The sequence below is a fragment of the Pezoporus occidentalis genome, unplaced genomic scaffold (genome assembly GCF_034315485.1).
Source record: "Pezoporus occidentalis ecotype Australia unplaced genomic scaffold, CSIRO_AGI_Poc_V1 ctg76, whole genome shotgun sequence".
Taxonomy (NCBI): Eukaryota; Metazoa; Chordata; class Aves; order Psittaciformes; family Psittacidae; genus Pezoporus; species Pezoporus occidentalis.
Genome location: NW_026916115.1, coordinates 3,515,472 through 3,526,989, shown reverse-complemented (window position 1 = coordinate 3,526,989; position 11,518 = coordinate 3,515,472). Strand labels below are relative to the sequence as shown.

Sequence of the window (11,518 nt, the reverse complement as noted above, 5' to 3'; positions counted from 1 at the left end):
TCCTTCCCCGCTGGCGCCTATAGGGGATCAGGGCCCACACACAGGGCTTCCACACGGCCCACCGGAGCGGCGCGGGCCTACGCCAGGCGGAAAACAAACCCCACTCACCGGCACCACCGAGTAGCACCGCCCACGAGCCTCCGCTGCAGGCCGAAAAGACAGAGCTCTGCCTGCGCGCCCTTTATATACTAGCGGCGCCGGTCACGTGTGCACGGACCGGGGGGCGGTGCGCGGCCATCCCCCTCACGTAAGGAGGCGTGGCTGCGCGGGGCGTGGCGCGAGGCCGTGGCGCGGCGGCGGGCGGGGAGCGATGCGCGCCGCGGCCTCACGGGCGGGAATTTTCTTCCGGGGTGCGGCCCGCTCGGGGGGTTTCGCTTCCGGGACGGTGCTGCGGGCCCTTCCCACCCCCGCCAGGTAGGAACCGGCGCGGCGCGGACCCGGCGGGCCGGGCAGGGCCGGGCGGGGTGGGGCGGGCGGGGCGGGGTGGGGCGGGGCGAGGGCCGAGCCCGCCCTGCCCGTGTGGCGCCGTCACGCCCGCGGGGGCCGGCGCAGGGGGCCGGGGAGCACGGCCGCGCCCCGCCACCGCCTCTCCTTCCCTTGGAGTCGCCGGTCCCCCGCCGGCGGGGTTCTTCTCTCCCCAGAGACCCCGCGACCCTCCCCGGGCTCTTTCCGTCCCCGCGGCCGGTGCTCTCCCCAGCGGGAGGAGAGCGGTGCGTTGTCAGCCCCACTGGCGGAGCGGCGTGGGGAAGGTGCGACCAGCGGGATGAGGGGAGGGCGGGTTTCGGTTGTGCCTCTCCACGCACCCCAGGGTTCGGGCGTTCGGGCACCTCCCGGCAGCTGTCAGGGCTAAAAATGAACCGTAATCGCCTCGGGAGCAGGGGCCTGGAGTCATCACTTGTGAGAGATTCAGAGGGGGAAACCCGAACACTGTTAAATTTGCTCTTTTAGCTCAGGCGGGGAAGGATGAAAAAGGCAGCATCTCTCATCTCAATATAGAACTGCTATTGTTTTCATCTTTACTAAGGTCGTATCGTAATTTGAAATTGGTCCAGTTGATCAGTTGTGATAAATCTCAGTCCCAAAAGCTGAGACTTTTCCATTCCACCTCCTCCTCTGTGCAGCTCCCCAGCTTGACAGTTTTCTGACAAAGAATATATTCAGAGTGAGCATCATCTGCTGCAGCTGGTCTGTCCCAGCTTTTCACAAGGGCCTGATGGGTGGAATTTTACTCCTGGTCTCGGTAGTTGCACTTGCTTCACAGGGTGAAAGGCATTTTCTGATAAAAGTCAAAGCCTCAGCTGGTGACACTTTAAATTGTATTAAAAATAGGTAAGTGTCTCAGTACGTTCTCTGTGAAGAGCACTGCTCAGCAGGAGATCCCACTCATCCTGCAGGCAAAGGCTGAGATGATGAACTTGCAGTCCAGCACCAGGAAAGACAAAACTTGAGATGTCATTGCGCTGCTGGCTGAGGTGCATAAGCTTACGACTGACCCTGTACCCGGGAGGACAGAAACCATCTGCTGACAAAGCTGACCTGAGCAAAAAAGCTAGATTCCCCTTCACCAGCCTATGACTGAGGTTGCCTACAAAGCGTATCATAAAATGTCACTTTCTTGATACTGAGGTGACTGAAGCTAGGTGGGTCCTTCTCTCCTGCCATCATCAGTGGATGGATTTTTTTTCCCTGCCTTTGGAGCAGAAGCTCACAAATACTTTTTCAGGCTCCCCTGGGAGCAGCTGACTTCTGACCGGGGCCGTACACAGCCACACTCAGCAGTTAAAATCTGATTATTATTTTTTTCCCTTCTCTTTCTGTATGTCCTGAGCTGAACCCCTGAGAAACGAATGGTCAGCCTCTGCTTCCCTCTGCCTCCTGCCTCGCCTCTGCTGGCAAGCCTTCCTGCGTGCTCACTGCCTCAGCGGGGTGTTTCACTTCGCCGGGGATGCCCACGTGCCTTTCCTTTGCCTGCTTTCCTTAAGAGAACGCTTTGGAGTTCACTGCTTTAGAAACTGGTGGTTTGAGAAGATTATGAGATTACAGGCTCCCCAGTCCTGTAAACATTTACACATGCTCGATGTGATTTTGGCTGTGTGAGTGTTCCTAATGGTGTAAATGAGACGGCTCATTTGAGGAAAACACTGAGTTGTGTAAATGCCGCGGGGTTAATGCCAGAGATACCAGCCCCTTAAGAGAGAAAATGACTTATTCAGGTTATTTGCACCCCCATTTTTCGTTTTAATGACTGTCTGTACAACACTGAGCAGACAGTGGGGAAAGATCAATTTGATAAGACTCAGTGTGTCTCTGTGGTTTGGGGTGGGACGTTGTGTAAACGGTTAGCTAGTCCTGCTGCTGTGTTCTCCAGCAAAACAAAGTATGACGAAGCTTGATGTCCTCGATTGTGCTTGAGAGAGCCCTGTTCCTCTGTGTTACGTATTTTCTTCCTTTTCTTTTTTCCTTCTAAAGGGGAAGGGGGCAAAAAAATTTCAGACCTTCTTACTACATCAGAAGAAAAAAGGAAGATAACAAGATAGCACCCCCATTTCCTCCCCTCTGCATGTTCCTCGTAACGTTACTGGTAAGACATCAGATTTTCTGTTTCACCTTGTTTTGTACATTTGAAGTTCTGCTCTTAATGTTGTTTTGGCATGGACTTTTTGTGGCTTTCATTGCTTCCTTCTAAAGATTGGGAAAGGTGAGAAGAAGCCTTGAGACATGGCACTGTTAAGCTGCACCTTGTGAAGTTTTGTGCACCACTGATCTCACCTGCCCCAGAGACACAGAGCCGTCCGGCCATTTAGTAGTCTGTTTGCATGACTTCACAAGATTGACAGGCTGTCCTGCAGCTTCAGGTTTAGTAACATACTTTGCTAAGTTTGCACAAAGTCTGCTTGGGCATGTGAACATGCACTATCCTGCAGCATTCATAAATTAAAAACCAAAAACATCCTCCAAAGGCACACATGCTTTCCTGTCTGCTAGTCCTGGGATTCTGAGATTTCTCATACCAGGCACTATGAGCCTCGGTATTCCCAGCCTGCCTGGAATTATTTTGATATCTGCAGCACTCTGCTTAATGGACACTTGAGATTCCATCCAGGCTGGAAGCTGTTCATGCCGTGAGTGGTCTTTAATAAATTTTATTTCCTTTTTTTTTTCTTTTCTTTTTAGGCGAGTTTACATCTAATTTTGGATCATTCTGAATTTTTACCATATATAGTCAGGGCTCCTTTTCAGACTTTGCCAAAATGAAATGTGATGATTATAGAAAAATGCATTATGGAAGGGGAAGTAGGAGAGCTAGTTTGTTAATACCCATTGTTTGTAAATTGTCTTTTACTGTGTGCAATATCTCAGTCTACACAAACACTAGCTTCTTTTGCCAGCGAGTTACTTGTGCCCAGTGGATGGTCTGATAAGTTGGTGCTTACAACTGGGTGCTGGTGTTTTTTTTTTCACTGTCCTGTTATATTTTTCTGCCTGTGGCAGAGACGGGACATATGATGAGTATCCTGGGTTTAATGATGTACTTAAGATGCCTTGAAGTCAAATACGTGCTGGTCAGCTTTTGAAAAATCTCAGGAGGATTTAGGTCCTGGTGTCTCCTTCCTGATTCTTACTCTACAAAGGAGGGATAACAATGTTACTTTCCTTTTTCAAAGTACTTAGAAGGTGCTAAGTATTTTAATCCATTATGCAATCAGTTGCCTATTTTTAGTATGTGAACCATTTTTAATGTTCTTTTTGCAATGCAAATGTGCTTTCACTGCGGCTGACAGAATAAACTCTTTCGAGCACTTACACCACAGGGAATGGAGATCTGTAGGGGACTGGTTTAACATAACTCTTGTGAAAGGTGTTGTACAGCACATAAAGATCAGAGAACTGCTGCAAGGCGCTTGTAAATTAAATGGTGAGAAAGTTCTTTAAAAATTCCAATATTCCAAACTGCATGAAAGAATGTGAAAAATGTTTTAAATGCAAATGATAGACTAGTTCTATTAACAATGGTATTTCCCCCGCCCTTTCCAGTAGGGTTGTTCTCCTGCAACTGGGACAGCCATGGAGAAGAGTGGGAACATTCAGCTGGAGATTCCTGACTTCAGTAACTCTGTCCTGAGCCACCTGAATCAGTTACGCATGCAGGGTCGCCTGTGTGACATTGTGGTCAATGTGCAGGGGCAAGCTTTCCGTGCTCACAAGGTGGTACTGGCTGCCAGTTCGCCCTACTTCCGTGACCACATGTCCTTGAACGAAATGAGCACCGTTTCCATTTCTGTCATCAAGAACCCTTCTGTTTTTGAGCAGCTCCTTTCCTTTTGTTACACCGGTAGGATATGTCTGCAGCTGGCCGACATCATCAGTTATCTAACGGCCGCCAGTTTCTTGCAGATGCAGCACATCATAGACAAATGCACACAGATACTTGAGGGAATTCATTTCAAAATCAACGTGGCAGAGGTGGAAGTGGAATTGAGCCAGACCAGGACAAAGCATCAGGAGAGACCACCGGAGTCTCACCGGGTGACACCAAATCTCAACCGTTCTCTGAGCCCACGTCACAACACCCCAAAGGGGAGTCGTCTGGGCCAGGTTAGCACCGTGCTGGACATTCGGGAGCTCAGCCCACCTGAGGAGTCCACCAGCCCCCAGATAATTGAACAGAGTTCGGATGTGGAAGGCAGGGAGCCCATACTACGAATTAACAGAGCAGGACAGTGGTACGTTGAGACGGGAATGGGAGACCGCGGTGGACGGAGCGACGACGACGTCCGGGTGCTGGGAGGAGTGCGCATTAAAACCGAGAACCTGGAGGAGTGGCTTGGGGCAGAGCATCAGCCATCGGGAGAAGATGGGAGCAGTGCTGAGGAGGTCACTGCTATGGTGATCGACACCACAGGCCATGGATCGATGGGCCAAGAGGCTTATGCATTAGGATCCTCAGGTGCCAAAGTGGTCAGGCCAACCAGCAGTGAGATTGATAGGTGAGTTTTCTTTTAACTTAATTACTGACCTTGGCTGTAAGAGAAGATTGTTCAAGATTTTCAGTTGGCTGGGTTGGAACTCATTTTGGAACATTTCCCCTTTCTATTTCCTGTGGCCATCTTAAGCATAAGTGCTGAAGGACTTTTTTTCCTGGTGTTAGGAAACGTATCCGGTTTGGGTTGTAGTATTTTCGCTGGGTAGTGATCAGACCAGCATCTCCAGGTACAGGCTAGCCTGGGGAGTTATTAGCACTGAGAGGTGCATAGGTTGGAATCTCTGCCTCTCGGTGTGTCAACCTAGGTGATTTTTGTCTAAAGAGCATATTCGGTTCAGCCTCAGTAGGTACAGGGCTCAGCATCAGGATTAACAAGGTCACATACAGTATCTGTTACGCAAAGTGTCATTGCAATGATGCCTTCTGGTCTGAAAATCTGGGGGTGGTTCTGTCTGAGAAACAAGCCGGTCACCAGCAGTAGGTCAAGAGGACATTTTCTTCCTGGTGGTCCAGGGCAGCAATGGGTCGTGGGGTTACATCTGCTGAAGCAATTGAAGTGGGAAGCCCAGTCCCCTCCACCTGTTTTAATTTATATGAAAGAGCAGAAAGCTTTGGTGGTGAAATCTGATGTGTTTTGATTCTCCATCCAACTACTTCCTCTCCACTCCAGCATTTGTTTTCTTTCCCTTAGCTCAGACCAAAGAATGGATCTGATAAAGGGCAGATCTGTAATGTTCGGGGGGGTTGTGTTTGTCTTTTTTCCCTTCACATCTGCCTCTCTTCTAGATCAACCCCTCTGGTCCCATGGGGGAACAGCTACCTGGAAGTAGTGGATATTCTGTCGCTTATTGCTTAATAAATCAATGACTGGGAATGATCTTAAGCTGGGCCTCGGGAGAGTGATCCATTCCCAGTTCCTTAACTCTTTTCCATGGATCAGCTAGCCTTGAGCATCTCTTTTTGCACTGCAGCCAGTATCCGCTGTTTCCCACCTGGAGTCCATCACATCACTTTTCTTTCACACTTGGAAAGGGGAGGAGTGGGGATGGTGAATGAGGGGTACCCTTAGAGAAATGGTTTCTTCTCCTGTTGTCCAGTTCCTGAGTCACTGGGCCTGTATCAATTTACTTGCAATAGCAACTGAAAAGCTCTCTCTTACTCAACTGGAAGCCAAATGACTCAGTTTCATTTTTCAGATGTTAAGACTGAAACCGCAGACCAGTATGACTTGGTTTTTCCTTTATACTTGTGATGTTCCACCTCCTGTGTGTTAGCTGGTGAGGATGAAGAGATGCTATACAGGTGCCTCTATTGCTCACCTGTTGTTCTAAACACCATAGTGACCTGATGTCCATTAAAAACTCCATTTACACTCTTCCCACACCCCACAGATTTAGCCCTTCTGGCAGCATGGTTGCTGTGACTGAACGGTACAGATCAAAAAGTGAGTCTCCCGGGCGGATGGATGAGCCTAAGCAGCCCAGTTCCCAGGTAGGCAGATCAAGAAGTCTGCAAGTAAGTGTTGGCATTGAAGGTGAAGGGGACTGTTTTGTGATGAAGTGCTTAATATTTTGTATTTGCAAGTAATACTGTGTGTGAAACAAGGACCTTTTACTGTTGCAAAGGGTTTAGTTGCTCACACTGAGAACGTATGCCGTCTGTATGCGATTTAAAGCTGATTTTGGCTGTCATTTGGGATTTTGGCCAGATACCTGGAAAACACAAGGAATTTATCTTGTTGTCTGAGAGCATAAATATCAACCCCCCTTCTGGGCAGGCCACCAAATCCTGAGGAGAAACCCTGATCTCCTGCAAAGTTGGATCTGCTCTAAAACACTGGCAGCAAATGCCTGAGCTGAGGGAGGAGGTGTTAGTTGGTCTGTGTGGAAGACTGAAGGGTGGCAAGCTGAACCTTTCCATGCTAGTACCAAACCCATTCCATAAAGTCCTCCAGGCACTACACGAATAAGCCTTTAGAGTGCAGTGTCGAAAGACTGTGGATTTGTACAGATATCTTTGTCTCATCCCCAAGGGACTATGTTGCATAGCAGGATTTGCAACATAAAGTAGCTCTGAATTCTCTGCTTTCTTGAGGTATAGGCACAGTTTTGAGGGAGAGATATGCAGAAACACAGGAGAGCAGTGGGCTACAGGGTACAGCGAAGCGGCACACAGTGGCAATTCCTAATTTATTCCTAATAATTTTGTCTAATGTTTTGTTGCATGCAGTCAGTATCACAGTGCCACTGTAGTGCAAGTGTGTCACCCAGCACCATGTAGAATGACTTTTGTATGCCTGGCAGATAAGTAATGTGTCAGTTTGTAATCAAATGACTTTGCTAGAGGCAGGTGAAGAGTTACCAGGCTGCTTTGCCCTTGAGTAAGACCAAGTGAAGCAAGGGGAAAGAAATCATGATTCACGTCTGCTAACTTTGTAATACACTTCCATAAAACAAAAAATACCATTTTGTTCCTATTTTGCCTAAGCTTGTTTTGCGTCCTCAGAACACGTCTAGAAAATTTCAGGTCAAAGTAACCCTCCAAGGCAAATGTGACATACAAAGCAATTTTAGCTGTATGTGCAGAAAAGTTGCTATTAGTTATCCATTGTGAGATGGCCTCAAATGTAAAATGATAGGCTGCCATGCACACAGGGAAGTTATCACCATCTTATACTCTTCTGGTATTGCATTATCAATGCTAAAAATAGTCTGTCCATGATCCCTGCCCAGTGGCAGTGGTAGAGTGGAAAGAAAGTACCATAGCCTTGGCATATCCTTTAGTCCTGAACGGTTTAGCAGTGTTTGTACAGCCAGATTCAACAGCGCCTGGCACAGTTACACTGCTGCTCACATGTGCACAGCCCTGGTTGCCGGAGGAGAGGTCCTCCTGCTGGTACACTGATTGCTTGTCTGTGTTTGGCATTGTTGGGAATCAGCATAAGACTTGAGAGAGCAAATAGTGCATTCTCCAGCACAGAGGCATTCAGGAGACTGTTCGTGCTCGTTCTGAATACGATAGCCAGAAGTGTCTGCCCTAGCGCCTGAGCTCATGGTTCAGGGTTACCCTTGGCTGTTTGTCTTTCTGGCTTCAGAAAATAACAAGGAGCCAGCTTGCTGAGGGACTTGGGCCAGGCGTGCTAGCTGTCTGTGCTGCAGGTCCTCCCCTGTAATGCCGTGGGGCTGGGATGGGTTACACAGCCATTGAGGCAAGCGTGATTCATTATAAAATGAATCCTGAATAAATACCTGTGTAAAATGACACCTGAAGAGTATAAGATATTATTTGTAATTTATTCCACCTTTGTTTTACTGCAAGCTCATCAATTAGCTTCTTTTTTTAACCTTAGTAAGTAAACCAGAATGTGGTATACAGTATTCTAAACAAACTGGCCCACGTTCAAAAAATGTAACATGTATTGACACACTGGATCCACAATTCTATTGGTGGCTGCGCGCCCTCCTGGCAGGGGCTGTTCTTCCCTGGATCTAGAGAATGACTTGGCAGAAGGGGCCGCCATAGCAGAGGTTTCTAATTGATTGCTCGTTTGTCTTCAGCCCCAAGGCTCCAGTTAAGCACTTAAATATGTGCTTGAGGTTGAAGACATTAGTGGTGCTGACTTCGAGGTTTGGCACATGCTTCAATGCCTTATTGGCTGGACTGGGGCCTGATCTTCTTTTCTGCAGTCTGTTTTATGCTGCTTGTTATTTAAATCTCTGTTGTTTCCTTCGCAGGGAGAGGAATCAGCCATGCTGGGAGTGAGCGGTTATGTGGAGTATCTCCGAGAGCAAGAGGTTTCAGAGCGCTGGTTCCGGTACAACCCACGGCTCACTTGTATTTACTGCGCCAAATCCTTCAACCAGAAAGGCAGCCTGGATCGGCACATGCGTCTCCACATGGGCATCACACCTTTTGTCTGCCGCATGTGTGGGAAGAAGTACACCCGCAAGGATCAGCTGGAGTATCACATCCGCAAGCACACAGGCAACAAGCCCTTTCATTGCCATGTCTGTGGCAAAAGCTTCCCTTTCCAGGCCATCCTCAACCAGCACTTTCGCAAGAACCACCCTGGCTGTATGCCTCTGGAGGGGCCTCACAGCATCTCCCCTGAGACCACGGTCACGTCTCGGGGGCAGGCGGAAGAAGAATCTCCTCCACAGGAGGAGGCTGTCGCTGTTGTGGAGACGGCACAGGGATCTGTGTCCACCACTGGGCCAGATTGAAACACAGCTGCAGAGTCTGGGGAGAAAGGACTGTCTTCCCATTTTTGGCTCTAAAGTACCCGGCAGGCTGGTACTGTAATTAGTGCAATGCCACCACTGGACAGAAGGAAGCTCCCAAGATGTTGCCAAAATAGAAAAATCTTTCTCTCTCTCTCTCTCTCTTTCTCTTTCTCTCACACACCCACACACACACACGTAGAGTGTTGAAAGTTTTTCTCCCTTATTCCTCCTCCTCTTGGAGAAAAACAGAACAACTGTGTCAATCAACTTCTTATTCAGGGATCGACAGGATTTTACATTTTTTTAATGTTCCATAGTGATCTAAGACGAGCAGTCATTTGTATTTCTCAACAGCATTTTGGCCTAGCAGCTGGGGCCCGCTGGCAATGCTGGCATCAGCCATGCAGACCCAGTGAGCCTAGTGTGCAGGGCTGCTCTTTGCCATATCTGCTGGTCCAGCTTAAGGGGGGATCAGGGGTAAGATGCCATTGCCTTTCTCCCTTCCCCAGGTAGCTGCCATGTTAAAACAAAAAGACTGTCCTGGTGGAACCTGCCTTGCCCGAGTGCATTTTCCCTGTCTTATTTTTGGTGTGTCTCTTTACATTTTTACTTAAACTATTATTTTAGGGCTCTTGGCTTGCCCCTTCCAGGCGTGTGGCCTCAAAGCCCCTTGTTAAAAGTGGGCATGACTATAAAGCAGTATTCTAGAGGTCAGCAAAATTTTAAGCGCTTCGGCTACTGAAAGTGAAATTTAGCAGCTCTGAGGTTTGCATTAGACTCTGATGCATTGGGAGAAGGGTTGGAGGGGTCTTTCTGAGGAGGTTGTCCTTTGCTGTTGCTGATCTGGAGAGTTCAGAGCACTCTGACATCCTGACTGGTGCCTGCTTCAGGTGTTGCCGAGCGTTAGGAAGAGTTTTTCAGGACTGGCTGAATTGCGGAGTTAGAGGCTGGCTACCAAAGTCGTCCTTCACCCCTACTCCTCCCTCAATACGCACTTGATCTTTTATAACAGCAATATGGTATACTGAAATACTATTGTCCCAGCCAAGCAATCCTGGGTGGTTGCTTTTAAATGTGTTTCTACAAACCAGTTTGATAACTTTTTTATCAATGAAGTGCAAAAAGAAAAAAAAAAAAACTATTTCCTTGTAACAGTTCAGGAAACTTGAAAGTGAATGGTTCCTAGAGCAATCACAACTCTGTCCTCTTGCATGGACTTAAACTTTTGTATTCTAAGCAGCTCTGATGTTTAGAGCTAGTTTAGGCCGGAGAGACATGCCTGCGTTGTGTATTGTAGGTGTTTGCACGTGCTTACGTGTTTCATAAATGGAAAAGCATGGGACAGGTAAATAAGTGCAAATATCTTGACATCTTTTGAAGAAGTCTTTTAAAAAATATGCAATACTCTAAGAGTTTTCTCTGGTTCTGATGCTGAGTTGTTCATGATGCAGGGGGGAAATGAGCAACAAGTTGCGCAGATGGGGTTTGGGAGAGGATGTTTGGTTTAAGGAGCTCTTTTGAGGGTGTATAATATGTACAATAAGGAAGGATGAAGTTCTGATCCTTAAGTTGATGGGAGGAACAGAGACATTGAAAAAGAAATACACTTCATCTTGCTTGGGCAAAGCAAGCCAGGCAAGCAGTTAGAGCATGGGCTTGGCAGGCAGGAGGAGACTTACCAAGTGAAAATAAAGCTTGCCTGCAGGCTGACTGCACAACTTTGGGCACATGGAAACATCTCCAGCCCTTGCTTTCCCCATCTGAAAATTGGAACACAGGATCATTTTCCTGCCCCTTTAGAGGGATGAATTTGGAGAAGGGTAATGTATTCTTGCCTCACTTCATATATTTTTCTCTTTTATAAGTGACGGCTCTTACTGTTCCTCCCATGTCTCCAAAATCAGATGTGGTTGTAATGGACTTGTGTGGGGGGCAGAGAAAGGCTTAGTGCCAGGATCATGTGTAACAGGGATGTGCTCCTAAGAGAGGAACCTTTGCAGGTGTTCTTAGCTGAGCATCTGGAAAGTACAATTTCCTTGCCCATTTCAAAGAGGAAAAATTGTATTTCTTCTCCGTTTTTCTTCTGTCCCTTCTTCCTCCTCTCTTGTCATGTGCATCGTCACACAGTGAATGATTTTCTAAGCGGACACCTGAGGGACCAGCCCCACTGGGTTTCCTGTCGAAGGTCAAACAGGACTGTACCGAAACAGTAAGGTTGCCAGAGAGCAGTCACAGAAGAGGAGATAAGAGGGTGGCTAAGGTAGGTTTCATTGCAATGGAGGTGTGGGGAGGAGCGGAGACGTGCCGAGTA

General features: G+C 48.0%; 1 protein-coding gene across 2 annotated transcripts; it reads left to right on the top strand.

Annotated features, from left to right (window-relative positions):
• The first annotated feature begins 262 nt into the window (after positions 1–262).
• On the top strand, positions 263–9,756 carry ZBTB37 (zinc finger and BTB domain containing 37). 2 transcript variants are annotated; one of them, XM_062602400.1, is made up of 5 exons: positions 263–414; positions 2,470–2,581; positions 4,039–4,988; positions 6,376–6,475; positions 8,719–9,756. In XM_062602400.1, exons 1-5 carry the CDS (start codon positions 311–313, stop codon positions 9,205–9,207), a joined length of 1,755 nt encoding a protein of 584 aa, XP_062458384.1. In that variant the 5' UTR covers positions 263–310; the 3' UTR covers positions 9,208–9,756. The 2 variants fall into 2 exon arrangements, with proteins under 2 accessions (XP_062458384.1, XP_062458385.1); XM_062602401.1 differs by having other exon boundaries at positions 386–414; positions 4,036–4,988.
• Positions 9,757–11,518: the final 1,762 nt, after the last annotated feature.